Source organism: Sorex fumeus, unplaced genomic scaffold, assembly GCF_029834395.1.
Source record: "Sorex fumeus unplaced genomic scaffold, SorFum_2.1 ptg000072l, whole genome shotgun sequence".
Taxonomy (NCBI): Eukaryota; Metazoa; Chordata; class Mammalia; order Eulipotyphla; family Soricidae; genus Sorex; species Sorex fumeus.
In genome coordinates this window covers 46,502,492-46,524,809 of record NW_026606129.1, presented here as the reverse complement: position 1 = coordinate 46,524,809, position 22,318 = coordinate 46,502,492, and the positions used below count along the sequence as shown (strand labels likewise).

Sequence of the window (22,318 nt, the reverse complement as noted above, 5' to 3'; positions counted from 1 at the left end):
TATTTTCTCTCCTGCCCATGGGAGACCAGTTTTTGCCAAGCTTGGCACCCTGGTTTTCAGGACTTCATACCTGCTTGGGAATCTTGTTTGTTTTGTTATTGGGCAATACCTGGAGATTCTCATTAGGATTCTCTTGGCTTGACTCAGGAATCACGCCTGGCAGTGCTGGGGGGACCCTGTACTATCGCTCCATCCCCAAGATTTGCAAATCCCGCCCCCCCCACCCCCATTCCATTGGATATCTTTTCACTTTGTGGATGGTTTCTTTTGTTTTACAGAAGATTTTGTTTGATGTATTTCCACTTGTTTTTCATTTTGTTTATTTGTGCCTTATGCATCATACAAAAAAAAAAAAAAGAAAGAAAGAAAAAAAGCTTTCCGCAGACCAAATCAAGGAGCTTTATTCTATTCCTATCAATTCCTTGTAGACTTTTATGGTTTCAGGCCCTTTTTGGGGGGTGGGAGAGTGAGCAAGCTGTATAATCCACACTTGGGGGTGCTCAGAGTTTACTGGTTGGTGCCAGGGGTTGAACCAAAGTTGGCTGCTGCATGCAAGAAAAGCTCCTAACTCCTAAACAGTCTCTATGTGCTATAATATATAATTCATGAATTTTGCCATTTTAATGATGTATACTGCTCAGTTTTATGGCCTTAAGTTCATTCACTTGACTATACAACCAATACCACCATCCAGCTCCAGAACATTTTCTATTTTCTCCAGTAGAAACTCTTCTTTTTGTATTTTTTTAAGGTTGTTCACAATAATTACATTCAGTATTTCAACACTAATCCCACCACCGTTACACCTTACCAACCAGCATTATTTAGAATTTTCCCAACCATCTATACCCCAATAGCAGGCCCTAAATAATTTATTTTGTATTGCTTGTTATGAATAATTCTCTAAAAATGATCAAAAAAGGTTTCCTTAGAAGAAAGTGTGTGAAGACTGTTATATCTCACCCTGGAGCCATTGAGCCCTAGTACAAGAGATTATTAACATGTTGTTACAGGTTGAGCCTTATGCTAATTTTCCCCTTTTTGGGTCACACCCTACGATGCTCATGGGTTACTCCTGACTTTGCACTCAGGAATTACTCCTGGCGGTGCTCAGGGGACCATATAGGATGCTGGGAATCAAACCCGGGTTGCCCACATGCAAGGCAAACACCCTATCCACTGTACTATTGCTCCAGCCCCTAATTTTTTTTTAAAGTGAGATTGGTTCTCTTCAACATTACATCCTATCCAATGTGTGCTTCTCCTGGTATATCAGTGGTACAGAGTATGAAATGTCCCACGACAACGAATGCAGTACACTCTGGGAATTCTAAAATTTTAAATAAGGTGGAACACTGAAGTTAAAATTTTAACTGGATGGTGACTTTGGGGTCTGAAGCATCTCTGCAGCTTGGTGATCTCTTCTGAGATTTGTGAGTCTCTGAATCATGGCTGTCAATGAGTTTATATGGTGCCAGAGGCCGTTTGTGACTGCCAGGCTCCTAGAAGAATGGGGATGGGGGGAGGTACCCATTCCCTACTCTGTAAGAGTCTGGAGATTTCAGTCACAAAACCTGCATCTGTATACCTGAGTTTTTCAGCAGATTCCTTTATGGATGATGCTCATCTAAGCCTGTGGAGATCGGCTGTGAGCATGGTAGCAATTGGGTTCTGGAGGTTTTCAGCTGTAGGGGCTGTGTTAGGGTAGGTGGTGGGACTCACCTATCCCCTGCTCCAGGGTGCCCCAGATATGAGGTTCAGCTTGGCGCCGGGTTTGGAGGCATCTTTGAAGACACTGATCGTTTTAAAAGAATATTTATTTGGTTTGGGGGCCACCCTGAATGGTCCCCAAGATAGTGATCTTGACACAGTGCTATGAAGGCATCAGTAGATGCGTCTGCCACCTAGGGCTGGAGCCTACGACAGTGGGCAGGGGCGCTTAGACACATGCAAGACAAGTTTGATCCCCAGCCTGGCAGGAGTGATCTCTGTGCACAGAGCCAGTAGTAAGCCCTGAGCACCGCTGGGTGTGGCTCCCCAACACACACAGAGTGAATAAAACTTGCTTGGCAGAACAATTTTTCTTTTCTTTTTTCTTTTTGGGTCACATCCCGATGATGCTCAGGGGTTACTTCTGGATCTGCAGTCAGGAATTACTCCTGGCGGTACTTGGAGGACCATATAGGATGCTGGGGATCGAACTGTGGTCTGCCACGTACAAGGCAAACACCCTCCCCACTATACTATCGCTCTAGACCCAGAACGATTTTCCTAATTCTCACTGACACCATAGTCCCTGTGGCAGAGCTTCATCATGATGGGATAGGACAATAGGGCTTCTCTGCCTGGTCCACTCAAGGACCAAACCCTGTGACCAACTTTGCGGCCACCTGCCACTGACCACTCTGTTCCCCAGTGCCATAGGGTGGGTCTGCTTTCTCAAGCCATTCCTGGACCAACTGCAGCCCGCATCTCTCCCTGGATCAGAGCCTGAGACAGATTCAGGTTTTGAGTCCCCAGGCACTAGTCCCACAGGGAGTAGAGGGCCGGAGGGAAGGAAAAGTCAATTAGTCAGGAGTCTGCAGTGTGGTACCAGCACGCATTCAGATAAGCAAGACACTTCTCAGTCTGGTCCACCTAAGGACCACATGGAAGAGCATTACTGGCCCAGGTCCTGTCCCCCAGCGACCCTTGGAGGGGTTAGTTCCTCACTGCTAATACCTTCTCCTCACCGCCAAGGCCTGACTGCCTTTTGGCCATCCTTCATGCTCTCCACTGAATGGGCCACAGCTCAGGGTCTTCGGGAAGGAGCTACGAGCCTCCAAAAGTAGTTTTCCTAAGTCCAGGCCAGTCTGAATATTCTATTCCCTTATTCTGGGAGCTGAAATATTCAGTCATTTCCAAACACCTCTCTGGGTGAGGTCTTATTCATAGGGTGCAGTTTCATTTGTGATGAACTTTTTACAGGTTGTAGGAATCTTCCAGGACAGCTCTGGGTACAGAGAAATGCTAAGATACTTATTTCCTTCATTTTCACTAACTGCTTAGCCAGCCAGCCCTATTGGCTAGCGGTCATACTCTAGCCTGCCACAGACTCACCTGTCTGATGACTAAAAACCAAAGGCTTCTAAACCAATCAGACTTTAGTTGCATCTCTGAACCCCCCATGGCCAATGCTTTGTCACGGCTCCTAACCCATACAGGGTCAGGGAGGCAGGCAGGTCACTGATTTTCAAGATGACTTTCTGTAGGAGCCATCAGTAGTGAGACAGGAATAAGAAAACCCGAGCTCAGCTCCCCCAGGGCAGCAGCTCCAGGTCCAAGGCTGGCAGTGACAGGAGGTGCCCGGACTCAAGCCTCAGCTCACATTGTTCTTTCCAGCAGGCAATAAATTCCTAACTCCTTACCCTGTTTGTCCAAGTGAAATGCAGAACACAAATGGTGTGGCTGGAAATAGTCTCCTTCATGAATCAGCTTCTTCCCTGGGGCACTGTAACACTGATTGGGAAGTTTCCGTTCCCCTGGAGAAGAAACAGAGACTGCTCAACCCCTAGACTTAATTCCTACACACTGTGACGAGCGGAACACGGGCTCACAGGAAGAGCCACCTGGGGCCACCAGGAATGGCCTGTGTCCTCAGAGCTTGAGGACAGGCTGGGTAATCCCACAACATGTCTAAAGCAGTCCCCGTAATGCTGACAAAACACAGGAATCTTAGGGAACACAGGGGGCTGTCCTAAAACATAAAGCAATTTCAACCCGAGCACCACAGAGGCCACTTAGCCCCTAAACTGAGGGAGCATTCCCTGGTGCTCTTGGGAGGGCAAAAGGCAAGAACTGGGTGTTCCACATCCAGCCAGGTCAGTACCGAGGCAGAGCACTTCTTCCTCTGTGAGAAGCATCCAAGGCAAACTAATCTTTTTTTTTTTTGGTAATTCTAATTTTTAAGGGTCCATCATTAAAAAAAAAAAAAACAGGCAAAATGCACAACGTATACAGTTTAAGCATTTCCATTCATCAATTTTTCTACCAGGTCTTTTGTTGTATTCTTCTTCTCCCCAGTCTTGAGTGTGCTCGCTATCGTTCTGAACTCCTGCAGACAAGCCAGAGTCCCACAGGGAGGCCCAGTCCCTGCAAGCCCATCTCTGGACTTGGTCATCGTTCATTTGACACAGGCCAGAACCACTGAGGGCGGGGGTGGGGGACTCACTGGAGGCCATATCACTTACAGCTGAAGAACTGCAGCCACACCAAAACCAGACCAGAAAATAGACTTTATTTTACATGGATAAATGCTGCCTTAACCTCACAGCAATTAAGAAAAATATATACAAATGAATCTACGAGGAAAAGTCCGATGCACACAGCTGCTGCTGGGGCACACGCCAGTCACCCCAGGAACCCGACTTTCTGTCTCTGGGCGCCCAGGCTCTCTTCTTTGTGCAGCAAGCTCTGTAGGGACACGTGCAGCACCTTGCCCACTCGCTTGCCAGTCTGTGAAGGGTGGGGGAGGGCGGAAGAGAACATTCACTGGTGAGGCCACAGGCTTCTACTTGGAAAGGCTGCCCTTTCTCCCAGCAAGTCACTCCCAAATTCTAAACAACCCAGCTGCAGCATCGGGCTTTGGTTTAGTGAAATAATGGGAACAAAAACCAAATTGCAAACTCCAACCATGTGAGTAGCTCTACTCTGAGCAGACCTGTGTCTGCCTGCAACTCAGCCCGCCCCGTCAGGACCCAGCCTGTGTTTGGTCAGGTAGACCACAAGGTGCTGACCAGCAGTGGATGCCCTGATCCATACCAGACCTGCTTGGGGGATGTTCCTGTAACAGTCACCAGCCTGATCTTAGAGGTACAGCTGATGCAGTGACTTTTTCGTTGGTTTAGTTTTTAGTTTTAGTTTAGTTTTTGGATCACACCCGGTGATGCTCAGGGGTTGCTCTGCACTCAGGAATTACTCCTGGGGGGTATACAGAGGATCATATAGGATGTCATGCAAGGAAGGCGCCCTACCCGCTGTCCTGTCTCGAGCTGTGGGGACCTGAGGCAGTGGGGTGGCTTTCCCGGTACCCTTTCTCCAGTCCAATGCAACACATCTAGGTCCTTGAAGAACGGGACGTCACCTTCAGACCCTGGCTCCAGCTTCACTCACTCCATTAAATATGAAGCACTCAGTTAGGAATTCAATTCCCTCATCAAATCACAGAGTTGGGGATTCTCTTTCCTTTTTTTTTTTTTAATTAAATGTGACTCATTATCTAACACATTATCTAACACATTCATGTAAAAACACTGAAATCTGGTGGTTGGAGGGCAGTTTACTCACAGGGTCTTACCTCCCAGCTCCAAGCAGTGCACCCACCTCTATTCCCCACCCCAGCAAACCCCCACCCCTGTGGTGAGGGTAGCAGACAAGCAGCTCACACCAGCCGTCCACCACACTATTCAAGATGAGGACCAAAGGGGCTCACAGGATGTTTCTGGCATGTGCCTGAGGAAGGAACAGATTCTGCGCGCACCCACCTCAGGACCAGAGCCTCACCTCCATCATCTCGAAGATGCTCTCTGGGTCCAGACTGCCCTTCCCCACTTTCCTCATGCACGTCACGACTCCTTTGCTGGTCACGGACACCAGCAGGCTGGCCAAGGAGCAGGCCTCCTCCTGCAGCGTAGCATCTACCACATGCCGATAGCCGATCTGCAAGGCCAGGGAGTATTGCTTACATGGGGGTCACATGCACCCCTACCAGCTACACACCTTGCCCGCTTCATGGAGGAAACAGTCACACGGGCAAAGATCTCATCTGTACTGCCCATCATCTGAGATCCCGTTATTTGGTTCTGCTCAGATGCAAAGTACCTGGAGTGACAGTCAACAGTCCTGCTGTAGGCCCTTTGAGCAGGGGAACAGAAGCCCACAGTAACATATGGGGGATGAGGGGCGTGGAACGTGGGGACTTATAATTCAGAGGCCACCAACACAGGTGAGACCACATGGATATATATTTCACTGATAACAAAGATGAATCAAAAGGGTCTGAGTTTGGGCTGTGAGAGAAATTACAGGGGTCGGGTTGATTGCCCCGCATGTGGCTGACTCTGGGCTTGATCTCGGCACCACATACAGTGCCCTGAGCAGCGGCCAGGAGTAATCGCAGAGTGGAGAGCCAGGAGTTAAGCCCTGAGCACCACTGGATGTGGCTCAAGTCCCCCAATCCCAAGGGTGTCCAAGCTAAGAAGCATACTCGCAGCTGCTCAGTGGTCAGCCCCCTGAAGCAACCTTCCATCTGAGTGCTAACTTTCTTGTCATCAAATGATTTTGGGAGAATTAAGCCAAACTCTTCCAATCTTATTGTACCTGTTAACTCTCCAGGGAATCATGGCATTGTGACTGTCACATTGTAACAGCCACTGCAGGCCCTTGGCACAGTACTAGGCAGTCCCAGCCATACAGCCTCTGCTGGACACTGGGTTCCACAGGCCGCTGTGCCCCTGAAGGAACTATATCTGATCCATCAGACCCCAGGATCTGCTCACACACCCTCATTTCACAGATGAGGTCAACAGGACCCACTGAGGGGACAGTGTTACTCTTCCACCATCCTATTACTACTCAACCAGTCTGGATCCCACAGGGTCGAGGAAATAAAAGGAATCGCAGATACCGGCTGCTTCTATGAAAAGCATGGCGTACAGAAGGGAATCAACTGCTTCCTTTCACAGACACCTACCACATGCTCCCAGGACACCATCATCTTCCAGATTAAAGAGGAAGAGTTGCTCACGATAAGGGTTTTTCTTTCCTTCCCTGTTTTTTTTTTTTTCATGGTGCCAGAGATCAAATCCAGGGCCTCACCTAAGCAAGCTGTATGCTCTCCACTAAGACCCCTGGCCTCTCTGACTGTGGTTTCTAATAGAATCAGAACTAGAGTTGAGTTAAAGAGACTTCTATGTCACAAAAGGAACAAAATAACTTTACAAGTTGGAGCTGAAGGAGAGCAACAGGGAAGGAGAAAGCCGTCAGATGCTAGACTGTACCTTGCACAGGGTGACAATGCAGGGGACATTCTCCACACTCAGTCGGATGCAGTCATAAGGGTCGTCTGACAATTCAATATCTTTTGACCCCTCTTCATCTTCCAGAACACGGACTCTTGGTATCCTGGAAGAGAAACACCATATTCTCACTTACTGAGAGGAAGGAAGAGAAGGAATTCCTATACTTTATCAGCTTCACCCTTACCACCCAGCCACAGCTTGGCTGGAACACTGCAGTGCAGTAAGGAGAGGAGGATTTTTGGAGAATTGTCAATTGTGGGCTGGAGGGAGAGCTCAAAGGGCTGGAGCATAAGCTTTGCATGCTGGAGCCCCAGGTGCAGTCCCCAGCACCGTATGCCCTACCCAGCTTCCGCCAGCATTAAGCTGTGAGCAACCTAGAACACCACCACGAATGACCCACTGAGTCAGGAGCAGCCTCCAAAGTTGGTCCAAAAAACAAGTCAAACACAAAGCCAATTAGTTACATACATGGAAAATAAAATGAACTGTAACCCCTGCCTCACACCACACACACCAAAAGAACCACAAATAGGTGGAAAACAACATAACTTTCAGTAGAAAACCTTAAAGCACAGATTTCTTTTTCTTTTCTTTTTGGTTTTGCGGTCACACCCGGGGATACTCAGGGCTTATTCCTGGCTCTGCATTCTTAGGAATTACACCTGGTAGTGCTTGGGGGACCAAATGAGATGCTGGAGATTGAACCCGAGTCAGCTGTGTGCAAGGCAAATGCTCCACCTTCTGTACTATCGCTGGCCCAGAGTAAAGATTTTTTTGGCCAGAAAACAAAAAGTGTTCACCATAAAGGAAACAAAAAAATAGAATATGATCATTGGCAAAGCACCTGTCTTGCAAATGTGAAACTGAGCTCAGTGCCCAGCACTGCTCCCCACAAACGAGTATGATCCTGGCGGCACTGCTATTTGGGACCCCCGGAACCATGATTACAGCGAGTGGACCAGGTATGCAAGCTCAGTGAGGAATGCAACTAGATGTGTGTGCCCAGTCGTACCCTACGCAGTCACAGGTACTGTACACAACGAAAAGAAAGGTTTAAGATAAACAAAGGTAGGGTCAGATCGACAGTAAAACAGGTAGGGTATTTGCCTTGCACAAGGCTGACCTATGTGCAACCTCCAGCACCGAGGTGGGCTCCCCAAGCCTGCCAGGAGTGATCACTGAGTGCAGAGCCAGGAGTAAGCCCTGTACACTGCTTCCAGGTTTGGTCCAAAAATAAAAACAAAACAAAAACAAATTTTTTTTTTTAATTAAAAATAAAAAGATTCAGGGCTAGAGAGAGTACAGTGGGCAGGGCATCTGCCTTGTATGCAGCTGTGACCCCAGCATCCCATGTGGTCTCCCCAGTCTGCCAGGAGTGATCCCTGAGCAGAGTCACGAGTTAAGGCCTGAGTACTGCCAGGTGTGGCCGCCAAAACAAAAATTAAATTAAATAAAGATTTAATAATATTAAAACTGAACTTTTGTTAAAAGACATCATGGAAAAACCAAAAAGATAATAGAGTGGAGACAAGATTTGCCAATATGCGTTTGTATCTATATGTAAATTGTCCTTATATAGACTCACTAAACATGAGAGAGACAAACCAACAGAGAAATGGCCTGACTCTGTATATGCAACAAGCAGGAGACCATTCCTGGCACCTCATGGTCCCTGAGCTCTCAACCAGGAGCCATACCCAAGCTCAGAGCAGCCCCTGAACACTGCAGATTGTTATTCACAAACAAACGAAAGGTTATTCATCCTTTGTACACAAAAATACACAAGAAGTTGCTCAAGTCAGGTAAGCCTTGGCACCACAAGACTTGAGTAACCCCCTATTCCTGAGCCTTCGAAGGGACCCAATAACTCAGCTGGCTAAGACTCCCAAGGAGGTACCCTCAGGGCCTCTGGGCACTGCTTGAGAGTGGGTTCTCAAAACATACAAAAATTCCATCAGAGGTCGAGAACAGATGACTGGTTAAAGAAACTTTGGTACATTTATACAATGGAGTACTATGTAGCTGTTAGAAAAGATGAAGTCATGAAATTTGCATACAAGTGGTACTACATGGAAAGTATCATGTTAAGCGAAATGAGTCAGAAAGCGCGGAATAGACACAGAAAGACTGCATTCATCTGGAGAACATAAAGCAACAAAATGGGAGACCCAGGAGTGGCTGAGATTAGTACCAAGAATTTTGCTCCATGACTTGGAGGCCAGCCACACATGCTAGGGGAAAAGGAAGCTCAGATAGAGAAGGGAGCACCAAATAAAGGGTGTTGTGAGGATCCTCCCAAGGTGGGAGAAGCATGCTGAAAGTAGACTATAGACCAAACATGATTGCCACTCAATGCCTCTCTTGCAAAACACAGTACCCAAAACAAGAGAGAGAGAACAAGGGGGAATGCCCTGCCACAGAGGCAGGGTGGGATGGGGGGGATGGGGGGTGGGAGGGATGCTGGGACCCGTGGTGGTGGAGGATGGGCGCTGGTGGAGGGATGGGCACTTGATCATTGTATAACTGAAACCCAAGCACAAAAATCTGTAAGTCTATAACTGTACCTCATGGTGTTTCACTAATAAAAAAATTAAAAAAAAAAATTCCACCAGAGGCTGGAGCGATAGCACAGCAGGTAAGGCTCTTGCCTTGCATGCAGCCAAGTTGGGTTCAATCCCAGGCATCCCATATGGTCCCCTGAGCCCTTACAAGATTGATCCCTGAGCACCACCAAGTGCCTCCTGACCACCACAACAAAAAAATCCCTTGTCCATTACTACTTGCAATATCCCCAACCTGGAAACTCTTCAGATGACCATCAATAACACAGAGAAATAAACCACAAAAGAGTCACACAATGGCACACCACAGAGCAGAAAGCTGACCAGCAGGCCAGGGGACAGCTCTGTTTTGTTTGGGGACTATACCTGGTGGTGCTCAGACCTTACCCCTGGCTCTGCATTTATGGATCACTCATGGAGGGCTTCTTAAACCACAGCAATCAGTAAAGGAAGCAAACAAAAAAGAGAACACACTAAATTATTCCATTTGAATGAATGAAAAGACAACCAAAGTACTGTCTCAGGACAGCAGGAATCCTCAGCAGGTGTAGCAACCACAGGGGGTACAGGTCAGGAGAGATTTTTTTTTTTTTTTTTGGCTTTTTGTGTCCCACTCGGTGATGCACACGAGTTACTCCTGACTCTGTACTCAGGAATTACTCCTGCAGGTGCTCAGGGGACCATAGGGGATGCTGGGGATTGAACCCGGGTCAGCCATGTGCAAGGTAAATGCCCTACCTGCTGTACTACTGCTCCAGCCCCTAGGAGAAGTCTTGAGGGCTGTCACATCTTGCTTCTTGACCTGTGTGCCAGAAATGCACCTCAGCCATAAAGTCCATTACTTCCAGTCTGGGGCAGAGGAGGCAGGCGGGAAGCGGTGCTCCTTCCAGACTGACACAAGTGCTAGTCCTTTCCCCTGTCCTCAAACAAAAGACCCCACAGCTCTGCCCTGCTGGCCTCCCCTCCTCCACAAGGTAACAGCCAGGGCAGTTGGAGAGTGGCCTCAGAGATGTGGAAGGCCTGGCACTGGCACGGCGCTCCTGGCAATGGAGTACTAAGTATTGTCCTATTTGAACAAATCAGGTAAACAGCTTGAATCATGGTAGGCATTTCTTTAAAAAAAAAAAAGAATTTCTTAAAAAAAAAATTGCACAAACACATACACACATACATCCCCAGCCCTTTGGCTACAACATGGTGAGGCAGAAGGACCAGCTCAGGGTTCTCCAACCACCTGTGGACAGGGCCATGGACGGAGCCGACCTGGACTAGAAAACAAGCCCTCGAGCACGACCTCTGTCCTGCCAAGGGTTCTGACCATACAAGTGTCTCTGGCACCAGGAGCCCTGGCGCCAAGTCCCCGCTGCCTAGGAGCTATTCTGGGCTGAGACAGGACAGCCCCCCGATCGGGACAGCGGGGTTCCACTATCCTCAGGGACAATTGCCCCAGCACCCCCGCCACGGCTCTACAGCCTCGCCTAGCTCCGCTCTCGTTCTGCCTTGGTGCCCATGGAAACCAGCTGGCAGACAGGGAGCATTCGGAGGCGCGAGTACGGCAGATGGCGGCTTCCTTTCCCCTCCATTAGCGCCTAAGCACAGGCTGCTACTCAAGCCGCCACTTGGTCACTTGTGCCAAGCCCGGCCCCCAACTGGTCTCAGCCAGGAATCTGGGTGTGGGAGACTCAAGAGCATTCATTCGTTCTCGGCTCCGTCCTACAGCTTCTGATCCACATGGATTTAACCTTTTGTTTTTTTTTTGTTTTGTTTTAAAATTACATGGGCAGCCTATATCAAATGCAGAAAAGAATTCTGAAATAAAGATAAACATTAAATCATGTGCTATAAGCATAGGAAAATAATCACAATGACCATTCAGACATAACCAGAAGTGAAATACAATAAAGCAAACAAGAAACAGAAGAGAGGACTGTGCTTCTTTTTTGTCAGTTTTTGGGCCACACCTGGTGGTGCTCAGGGGTCACTCCTGGCTCTGTGCTAGGGGATTACTTTTGGTGGGACTTTACGGAACCACAAAGGGTATGAGGGATTGAATGAAGGCTAGGTCACTGCAAGGCAAACACCCTCCCCACAATCTACATGTAAGGACGGCATTTTGTTGCTGATTTTCCATAGGAAGTGGCCTCTAACCACACTTGTGTGCCAGACATATCCTGTTTCCAATTTCTCACCACAACAAAGGCGCTATGATTACCATCCTAGAATTATCTCCCTTATCCAGTTTAATTCCTTAAGGTCTCCCTAGAACTTTCCAATCCTCATTCTCTAATACCCCAGGGCCCCTCATTACCACAGTGCATATTCTTTCATGGAGTGAACACCCCCACCCAGGCTCACTCCAAAATGCTGACACTTCCGCAAAGAACCTGCTGCAAAGGGAGGGGGAAGGGAGGGCCTGGAGCGATAGCACAGCGGGTAGGGCGTTTGCCTTGCACGCGGCCAACCTGGGTTCAATTCCCAGCATCCCATATGGTCCCCTGAGCACCGCCAGGAGTAACTCCTGAGTGCAGAGCCAGGAGTAACCCCTGTGCATTGCCAGGTGTGACCCAAAAAGAAAAAAAAAAGAGGGAGACAGGCTGTGTATTCATCGAGCAGTCACCTGGTAGCTTGACCGCAAAGCTTAGCATCATGTCCCCGGTGAGACAGCCTGTGAATCTGAAACCAGTGGTACCAAACGGCAGGTTGCTATCCTCCAAGAACATGGCTGTGGCCATGTAAAGAAAATGTGAGCACCTTCTACGCCTTACGCCCTGGAATGCTGAGGAGACAGCAGAGGAGAACAGGCCAAACCCCAGCATACATGGAGCTGACTTTAGCCAGAATCTGTATTTGGAGTGCTGACCTGCAGTGAGTTTCTACACTGGCTTCCTTGTGGTTTTCCAAGAACTTTCTACTTGGTACCTCTTTATGGAAATGACAATACAGGAAAGGATCCATAAATGACACCTGTGTTTTCTGGAGTTTCAATTAAAATGTCACCATTTTCAATGCAAAAATCCCTGGCTATCTTCATCTACTGGTGAGTGTTCCATACCAATATCTGCTGGGTCTTCCCAGGTCCACGGAGGAGGCTGTCTCCAGGAAGACTTACCTTGTATTGAAAAGAGCAGCCTTGACCGCAATGGAGATGGCATCAAACAGATTCCCACCACATTCCAGCAGCTGAGAAAGAACAAGGAGGGAAGAAAAAGCAAGCAGTTACTTCAAGTACCATCCCAATTAAAGAACACTGGTTCCTAAGGAACTAGCGACTGAGTGTTTATCAAACAAAGACCGCAGCTGTCTCCTGGCCCACTCCACAATCCCTTCTCAGCGCCTCTGGCCCGCGAGCATCTCCTCGCAGACACTCCTGCCACTGCAGCTGCGCTGGAGGAGAAACTGGGTGTGATTCCTTTGCCCAGAGTAAAGAGCTCCCGACTGCACCGTAAATGTACTTTATCATTGCTAGCACTGTGCGTGGTCTCGGAACAAGTGAAAACGGTGGCAGCGATAGCATGGCTGCTACTACCAGGCTCACTGCTGGGTTTTCTGTTTTGGGGCCACCCCTAGCTATGCTCAGGGATATGCATTCTCAGCAGGGCCCCGGCGACCCTAAGAGGTGCTGGGGATTGAACCCAGGTCAGTCAAGGGCAAGGCAGGTGCCCTGTCCATTGTACTGTTACTCCGGCCCAGTTTTTATTTATTCCCTTTTTTGTGAGGGGCAGTTGGAGGGAATTGGGTTTGCGTGAGAAGAAAAAGGAGAAGGCAGAGAAGTCTAAAGCAGGAGTGAGGGGGGGAGGGAGCAGGGAAGGGGTCGATGTGCCTGCTATGCTGGCAGGGGCAGGGGTGGTTTATTTTTCTGGAACAGGTAGTTCTTCCCACCCCGCCCCTCAAGTGGAGGCTGTTGTCTAAGTGGCCTGCCAGGTAATGGGCAAAGAGAGGATCTATCCTCAGGTCATGGTATCACAAGCAGCCGACAGTGCACACAGGCCCACAGAAGGGGTTGCAGGCGGGAGCAGGTGTCCGAGACAGGTCTGCAGGCAGGGACCACTCTACTGGGCCATGCCCTGTCCCTGGCACTCTCCACCAGAGTCTATTCTTGAACAACTCTGCTCCCACCCGCAGAGAGCCTGCCACCTAGACTCCTGGGCCCGAGACTCCATTTCAGCTTTTCCTGGGTGGCCGTTATTTCTGTGTAGCTGGGCAGGCCCAGTTCTTCAGGTCACTGCATGCGAGAGAAACCAACCCCTCACCTGCCTTCCGGTGTGGAAATCGGAGCAGAGGAGTCTGTGGTGGGGAGGAAATGGAAGGCTGGCTGGGGGAGACTCCGGGAAGAGCCGCAGACTGTCTGAGGGAGGGGGCAGCGCCTCAGGGTTCAGCCCTGGGAAATGCGGGAGGAGAACAGGTGGGCTACGGGGTCTTTTCAAGCGAGGGCAGTCATGTGAGGGCAAGCAGGCGCTGACATCAAGCCAGCCTGCCACTGACACCTCGTGAACTAGTTCCTCCAATTCTGTCTTCCTTTCCCCACTAACAACAGGGGAAAATCAAAGTGCACTGTCACAAAATGTTTAGAAGGACTAAGTGAAAATGCAAACCTAGAGCTCAGCAGCACTTATTCATATAGAAGTGTGTGCCAACTTGCGGAAACCCTGCCCATCAACTAAACCTGGCACCACCAAGAAAGCAATTCTTGTTTATTGGGTGTTTCCCCTTGACGATTTCTATGGATAATCCTAAGTGCTACCATGATCTGACCTTTTTTTTTTAATAAAATGATATTGTATATATCTTTGTACACACATATATGTATGTGTATATATCTTTGTACACACATATATGTATGTGTATATATATACAGAAATTATTAAAGGAGACATCTTGCCCCCCCGCCCCCCGGGAGTTGGAAGCAACAAAAGAAGAAAAGCAGTGGGAGGAAGAGCAGGCCAACTGGTGACCAGCACAGACGCCAACACGGCACTCACTAGCACGTCCACATAGAGAACCCAGCAGTGCTCCCGAGGACTGATGCAGAGGGACTTCCGGTCAACGCTGTTCTTGCTGTTGAATATCCGGTAGAGGGTGTTAGCAATCTCTGTGCCAAGGTCATCACCTCCTCGACCTTCAAATTCAGGGGTGGCGTTGGCAGAACTAAATGGAACAAAAAAGTGGGGTGAGTCTTTACTAATACCAAAAGCAAAGGGTCAAGGCATTGTGAGTTTTCTCATGCAAGAGGAGAAGAGCAAAAGACCACCTTCAGCAAAGTCACTAAAACAAAGGAAGGAGGCAGCTGCCCTTTCTACAGCCCCCTGACACACACCATAGGCAGACAGGCCCATGGCCAGAATTTGGCAAAATGACACAGCAATCCTTATCCAGAGAAAGACAAGAGCAATGATAAGAGGGCACTGGCCAATAATTAGTACTCTTGTCTTGAGAGCAAACACTCTCCAGCAGGCCTGGAATTCAGGAGATCAAGTAAACCCAACAGTCTGGCTTAGAGAGGGGTCATGTTAGGTACACATCTTTGTTTGCTCGGCCTGACAATGCCCCATCATACTCTGGAAACAAAGAGCCCTATGTAAGTGTGCGTATCAGACTGGAACGATTTACAAGGTAAGTGTGAAAGTATACTAGAGCTTACGGCATACATTTTTTAGATGATCAGTCTTGAAAAGTTAGAAAACGAAATGAAAAGGGTCATTAAATATTAGGTTCTCCTTTTTACTTTATGTGCTGTGTTGCAAGAGAAAAATTCCTCCTGTATGGTTTTTTGATACTGATAATCCCAACTACTTTAGGAACAAACAGCCATCAACCCAAAGCACCATTCAATAGTATTTAACAGGAAATTTTGAGAGCTTTAGTTTCATACAAACTCTTCATAGTCTATAAGTCAACATCCCAGTAGTATTTCCACTATAATGAATATGGTCCAGAGAGATAAGAAACAGTTATTTCAGCACGGTCTCCACAGTCACACATTAACACTTTCTGGACCCAGCCCATCTGGGACATTCATCATGTATTACGACTTCAGTTCCAGACCATGCATTCACCCGGAAGATGGTCAGCCTGAGGCAGACCCTGAGCACCTCTCAAGAAGATGGGGGTTTTTCCTCTTAGGGAGGCAATAGCAGGAACAGAAGAGGAGAGGGATGTTGATCAGGGTTGAGGGCTCTAGATCTCAAACCTGATTGAGAAGCAAGAGGAAAGAGGGGGAGGGTCAGGCCACTGACAAGCAAAGGGACTCTTCAAAAGCAAAATCTGTTCTCAGGCCCAATGCAGTGCCCAAGTCCATTGATGTAATGCTAAAAGAAATCTCACCTACTAGAATTAAATGTCCCATTTGTCCGTTCTAATTTTAGTGTACCCTGTATGCTAACTCTGCTTCTTCATTCATATACCCTCCCTTTAAAGCTGTGATCCAGCAGAAACTTAAATTCCCAAGAGACCCTTCATTATTGCCATAGCAACCTCACTGTTCCCTCACTGCCTCTGCTGGACCCAGGCACCGAGCCATGAAAAGCAACTCATTTATGGTGAAATAATCAAGTCACCAGGGACCAAGTTTATTTTGCACAGACAGCAGAACACAACCTGTTTCTAATTTAAACACTAAGCAATCAATATTAAGTTCCATCTTTATAGCATTTCAAAACACATTTCTACAGATCTGTGCAGACAAATCCAGGCAGAGAGATTTATGCCTAAAATGTTTCTCCCTGATAAAGTGAACCACACCCTCTCGGGTGTGACTAATTACTAGGAAGTCCAGTATTGACTCTTCCGCAGCCCTAAGGGATGGTTTACAGAACTTTTCAGGTTCAGCTGGCTAAATCAATCTACCTGAAAAATGATGCCTCTCTCATTTTGAACAGTGGGCTAATTTAAAGGTGGAAACATTACTCATTTTTAAAGTTGTTAAAGCACATGATTGTTTTAGTGTAGCTGACAGCCAGCCAGAGAGGAAGTCTAGGAGCTCATGAGACTAAAGCTTGTTGAAAGCTCCTTTGTCTGGATGGTGTCCTGGACATGGTCTGACTGGGAAGAGGCTAGAAACAGAAATTGTTCAGGATGGGCAGTGCTGTGAGTAACAGAAGAAAATCCAGAGACCCTGTATTCTGCCAGAGGGGGAAGCAAAAGGTACGCAGAGCACAAGGCCACTTTCTCAGAAAGTTGGGCAGAAAGAGGTCTGTGAGGGTCCAGGGGGAGGTACTTGGTTCAAACCCTGACACCACATATGGTCCCTGAGCAGAGTAGCCATTAGCAGCTCTGGGTGTGATCCCAAAACATAACCCAAGCCTGCGCACACACACACACACACGCGCGCGCTCGTGCGCGCACACACACACATACACAACCCCGCCCCCCCCCCCCCCAAAAAAAACAAAGGCATCTGAACAAATGGCCTCATGAAATGAATATGCAATGATGGAAACTGCACCAAACTTTTGGACTCTGTCTAAGCGTTTTCATACCCCCTTGAACACAAAACCAGTAACTTTGTGCTGCCAAGGTTTTCCCGCCAGACCCACGCAGAGACTCCTCCCACTGCCGCCTGACTTCGACAGCCAAGCCTAAATGGCAGAGCACAGGAGAATTACTTGGAATTTTCTGCAACTAAGAAATAATCTTATAAACAGAATAATCTTATAAAGCAATAATACATGCATTCCCCCCCCCCCCAGGCCCCCAGTTTTTTGGACCAAACCCAGTGATGCTCAGGGGTTACTCCTCCTGGCTCTGTACTCAGCAATTATTCCTGGAGTTATTCGGGAGAACCATATGAGATTCCAGGGATCAAACCTGGGTCTGTTGCCTGTGATCTGGTTGACTGAATTTATAAAAGTTGAAGGGGTGGGGAGATAGTTGAGGGGGTAAGGCACTTGCCTTGCAAGCAGCTGACCCTATTCCCTGAGCACCACCAGGAGTGATTCCTGAGCACAGAGACAGAGGTAAGCACTGACACTGCTGGGTGTGGTCCCAAAGCCAAAATAAACCAATTAAAAACAAGCCAGGGATCCTCCCATGGGCCATATAACATGCAGGCACATGTGGTCCCGCACTCATTTTACTAGGAGGAAAACAAAACCTCAAGCACCTCTTTGAATACTTACTGTATGCCAAACATCACTCAGTACTTTGGATGTAATAATCATGTAATAGTCTTACAAGCCAAGGACTATTATGATCCCATTTAAGAGACAAGGAAACTGAGACACAGAAAGGTTACGCAATTTATTCAACATCACACAGTGATTAGGCGGCCAGGCCCTCTTCTCTTGCCATTCTTGCTAAACTCTGGCTGGAGGTGTATCTCCACCTGCTCGTCGCAGGCTGTAGCCCAACCTCAGCCAGACCAGAGGTATAAGTCCTCTGCCCTGTCTTATACCTCAAGGTAATGCATGGGCACTCTGGGGGGTCAGACTTAATACTAGCCTACAGATGTTGGCATCAAGGAACGCACACTAAAGGAGTCCTCAATAAAGAGCTCCTCTATTAAGCACAAGAAATCTTTTTTTTAAAGAGCAAGAACATAGGCTGGTAAGTGCAGGCCCCAGAATTAGATCCTGTCCACCAGGGACTCCACCATTCCCATGGGGAAAATACCAAGTGCTTTCTAAACTTACAGCTACCAAAACCAATCTTGATCCATCATGAAGAAAGACCCAGTCCTCCATCCTGGGCTGCGGGGAAATCATGGCCTGAGCCAGATAAACTAATGAGAGTCCTGGGAACGCTGCCCCGCCCAGTTCCCTGCCTCTCCTGACTCATCACCTCAATCCACCTTCTTGGCACAGTCTTGGTTTAAGGGAGAGGATGATGAGTCGTTATCTACCTGGGATGGGATTTCAGACACTAGGCTCCTTGTTGCTCTTGCAATCAATGTAGTTTGAAAATCTGCCTGGCCAGGCCAGGCCAGGCCAAGCCAAGCCAGGCCAGGCCCTGAGTAGAAAAAGTGTTTGAGTGGGTCCCTGGAGCCGGCCTAGCTCAGGGCCTTCCCCAGCCTGAGTCAGGAGCCCCTGGCGGGTCCTAATGCCTGCGTCTTCCTGCGTGCATGCTCCCTCCTAGGAGCCAGAAGCACAGGTACATGACAGTCTACTATGAACTTTCCACTGCAGGCCCTTGTTTGAAGTTTCTGGGTGAGTTTTTTTGTAGCAGCTCTGGAGCCTTTCAGGTTACAAAGAGCTCCAAAAGGCTTCTGCTGGTTGCCTCTCTGCTTTGCATCCACACCCAGGGCTTCAGGGAAACACAAGGACCCCTTCAAGCAGCACTAAACAGGTGACGAACTGAGACCAAAGGGCTCCACCCACCAATTCAGATTATGGTTCAATATTAAGTTCAATACCTTAAGTTTCTGGTTCAACACTACTGAAAAATACAAGTGATCACATCTAAAAATACCGACAATCCCAAACGGAAAGAACAAGTGTTTCACAACTAAAACATTCACGACTGAACATGTTCCCTTCAACCTCCCAGTTAAAACACACAGGTTTTTGAGAGGCTAAACCAGCCATTTGTCAACTTGCCCCAGATGGCCCCCTGAGAACTCTTAGGATATTCCAAAAAGGCCACAAGTGAAAACTGAGTAAATAGGGGCCCACACCACAAGAAGGGATCAACCAGTACAACAGGATGGCCCCTGAAAGCAAACAAGGTTGGAGAGGGCTACAACTGGAAAAAAGGCTGAGAAAAACCAAGATAAACCACAGGGGTTGAGTGGTTCTGAGAACTGGCACATGATGGCCAGTCCTCAGGGGCACTCGAGGGCCACTTACTGTCCTCTGGGCTTCAGATAGAAACCAGGTTCTTTGAAAGGTACAGCAGGTAGGACACTTGCTTGCATGTGGAAGCCCTGGATTCAATCCTTGGCACCCTATATGGTCCCCAAGCCCACCAGGGGTGATCCCTGAGCACACAGTCAGGAATAAGTCCTGAGCAAAACAACAAATATCAAAAGCCAAAAAACCAAAGTGGTTTTTTTTTTTTTTTTTAAAGGCTCACTCTGAGGCTTCAACCAACAAAACAAAGAAAGCAAAACCATGAGACTGGAGTCAGAAGGTGCAAGTCTGCAGTTGAGTGAGAGGCTGCCGGGAACCTCTGCAGCAGTGCTCAGGAGCCCCAAGTCTCCCCGCTGCCAGGCAGTGTCCCCAAGACACCAGGAGAACCGCAAGGGTGGAAGTCAGGTCTACCTCGGGTCCATCCATTAGTCAAGCAGGCAAAACCACAGCAGAATGAGTTAGCAGAAGAGCAATTGAGTTTCTGAGCGCTGGCACTGCCCGGCATAATCAGAGGCACCCGGTGGCCACCCCCCTATTCTTGGGATCAGAAGAAAAGGGTGTGTTTGTTCGCACTCTTAAGAGTTGCTTCCTGAAGACTTGAGTGAGGTTCTAATAAAGGGGGCAGCCTTAGTGCTCGGTCGGAACACGGGATTTCCTGACCCTCTCCTGGTGACCCACCCCCGCTGGTCTGGTCACACTCATGGAGTCAGCCCAAACAGGCAGCAATGGCCACCCTGACACCATCATCCACAGAAAACAGTTGAGGGGCCAGAGACACAGTTCAGTGGTAAATCACATGTCCTAAAGCACAAAAAAGAAGACTGATAGCCATCACCCTTGAAATTCCACAACACTGTAATTTAATGAGAAGTCAACTTTTAAAAAGAAGGGCAAACATTTTTTAGAAGGGACTCTGAAGAACTACTGCAGACAGGCGTTTCTGGACCTTTTTGGAGCTCCTAAGGCTTACGGGGGGGGGGGGGGGGGGGGGGCGGGGAACCCAAACCTTACTAGGGAGTAAAGGGCCCGCAAGGCAGGACTGTGTCTCAGCTAGAGGCTCCCCTCCTAGAGCAGCTGGAGCCACCCCCTTGGACAGTAGGGACAGAAGGCCAAGAGCACGGCTAACCTGGAGCCTGTTCAGACATGGAGCTACAATGAACATGTCTCCTAGACCAAGGGCCCCGGGTGTGGCGGGTCTGCCCAAGGGGAATGACGAAGATGATGAGAGACAGACGAGGAGAATGAATGATAGCTCCAAGGACACACGGGTCTGTGGCCCGGGGACTGTGAGACAGATCACGAGCAGGAGGGACAGTTTCCTCCCTCCAAAGGCGAAGTAAGGCGTAATATCACACTCATCCAGTTCGGCAAAGGACGAGCCAATCCCCCGATCCCCTGAACAAAGACTGGTGAGAGCAGCTGGGTGGAAGCAGGACACACATGCGGGCCCGGGGCAGGAGGAAGGGAGAGGCCAGCGGAAAAGTGGTCAGAGACATGAACAGCAACAGCCCTCCAGAGCTGGTGCTTGCATGATGGGAGGATCAACTCTGGCACTGGGAAGTGCGGCTGAAAGACCGTAGCTCCCCCTACAGGTGTTGGCAAGCATCTGCAGGGAAGGGCTGATGCCGTGGGGCAGGTGGTCTGTCCCTAACAGTGGTCCGCAGCACACCTGGGAATGTGCTCTCAGAACCCCAACACAGCCCCGGTGTGCCTCAATGCACAGGTAACGTGCTTTAAGCTCGACGCTTCCTTTCAAGGAGTTTGAAATTCTGGTACATGCTGGAAGTCAGTGGTGCCTCCCCAAAACTGATCTCACTTGGGTGCTGAGTAGCAAATAGGTTTTCTCAGGCAGAAGGATTGCCAACAGACTGCACTTTTATTGCTGTGACTTTTTTGCTGGGAGCCAACTACGTGCTCAGTCTTGTGAGTCCTTCCAGCAAATAAATCTCATGGGGGGGGGGGGGGGGGGCGGCGTTCCCATCACAGTACCAGAATCATACACCGGGGATGAGGTGTGAGCTAATGAGCTTGATGCTCCACCTCAAGAAGCCACAAAGTTGGGGCTGGAGCAAAAGCACCAGTGAGTAGGGCATGTGCCTTGCACGCAGTCGACCTGGGTTCGATTCCCAGCATCCCACATGGTCCCCTGAGCACCGCCAGCGGTAATTCCTGAGTGCAGAGCCAGGAGTGATCCCTGTGCATCGCCGGGTGTGACCCAAAGAGCAAAAAATAAAAAAAAAAGAAAAAGGAAAAAAAAGTTGCAAAGTGGTTGGCTGCCCACATCACAGCCAGGTGTGTGAGGACAAGTGAAGGAGTGGGGACCCTGCTTAGCACCACAACTGAAAGATGCATGAGTGCCATTTGTGAGGTTCCATATGTGAGAGGGTGGGTGTGTGGGATCCGGGGCATTGCAAGAGCAACAGCGAAGCGAGGAGATGGTTAAAATGTTTTTCAATTCTGGGGCTGGAGAGACAGTACTGGAGTTAAGGAGTGTGCCGTGCACATAACCTACCCAGGTTTGATTCCCCAGCACCCCCTATTGTCCACCCAGTCCCAGGAGTGATCCCTGAGCACAGAGTCAGGAGTATTAAGCCCTGAGCACTGCCAGGTGTGACTTAAACATAAAAACTAAAAAGCAGACTGATGGACAGCCGAAGTGTGCCAAGTGTGGAAGAACAGAAAGAAAAATATGATACATATACGCAATGGAGTACTACTTGATTAAAAGAAAAGACAAAATCATGCAATCTGCTATATGGATGGATCTAGAGCATGGTGCTGAGTGAAGTTAGAAGAAGGTCAGACACAGAGTGATCTCTCTAGTATGTGGGATATAAAGAAACATAGTAAGGCAACAACAAATGCCCAGAGGCAACAGAAACAGACCTGGTCTTCAGCAGGAAGCTTTTCACAGGGA

The 22,318-nt window shown here is 48.6% G+C and overlaps 1 protein-coding gene across 1 annotated transcript in view; it reads right to left on the bottom strand.

Annotated features, from left to right (window-relative positions):
* Window positions 1–4,255: 4,255 nt before the first annotated feature.
* EXOSC7 (exosome component 7) overlaps window positions 4,256–22,318 on the bottom strand; it is a 32,214-nt gene continuing 14,151 nt past the window's right edge. The window contains exons 4-8 of the mRNA XM_056129526.1: window positions 14,599–14,764; window positions 12,729–12,799; window positions 7,038–7,161; window positions 5,542–5,697; window positions 4,256–4,494 (exon numbers count right to left, since the gene is read on the bottom strand). Coding sequence (XP_055985501.1) covers window positions 4,390–4,494; window positions 5,542–5,697; window positions 7,038–7,161; window positions 12,729–12,799; window positions 14,599–14,764 — 622 coding nt within the window. The 3' untranslated portion in view covers window positions 4,256–4,389. The remainder of the gene's footprint in view (window positions 4,495–5,541; window positions 5,698–7,037; window positions 7,162–12,728; window positions 12,800–14,598; window positions 14,765–22,318) is intronic.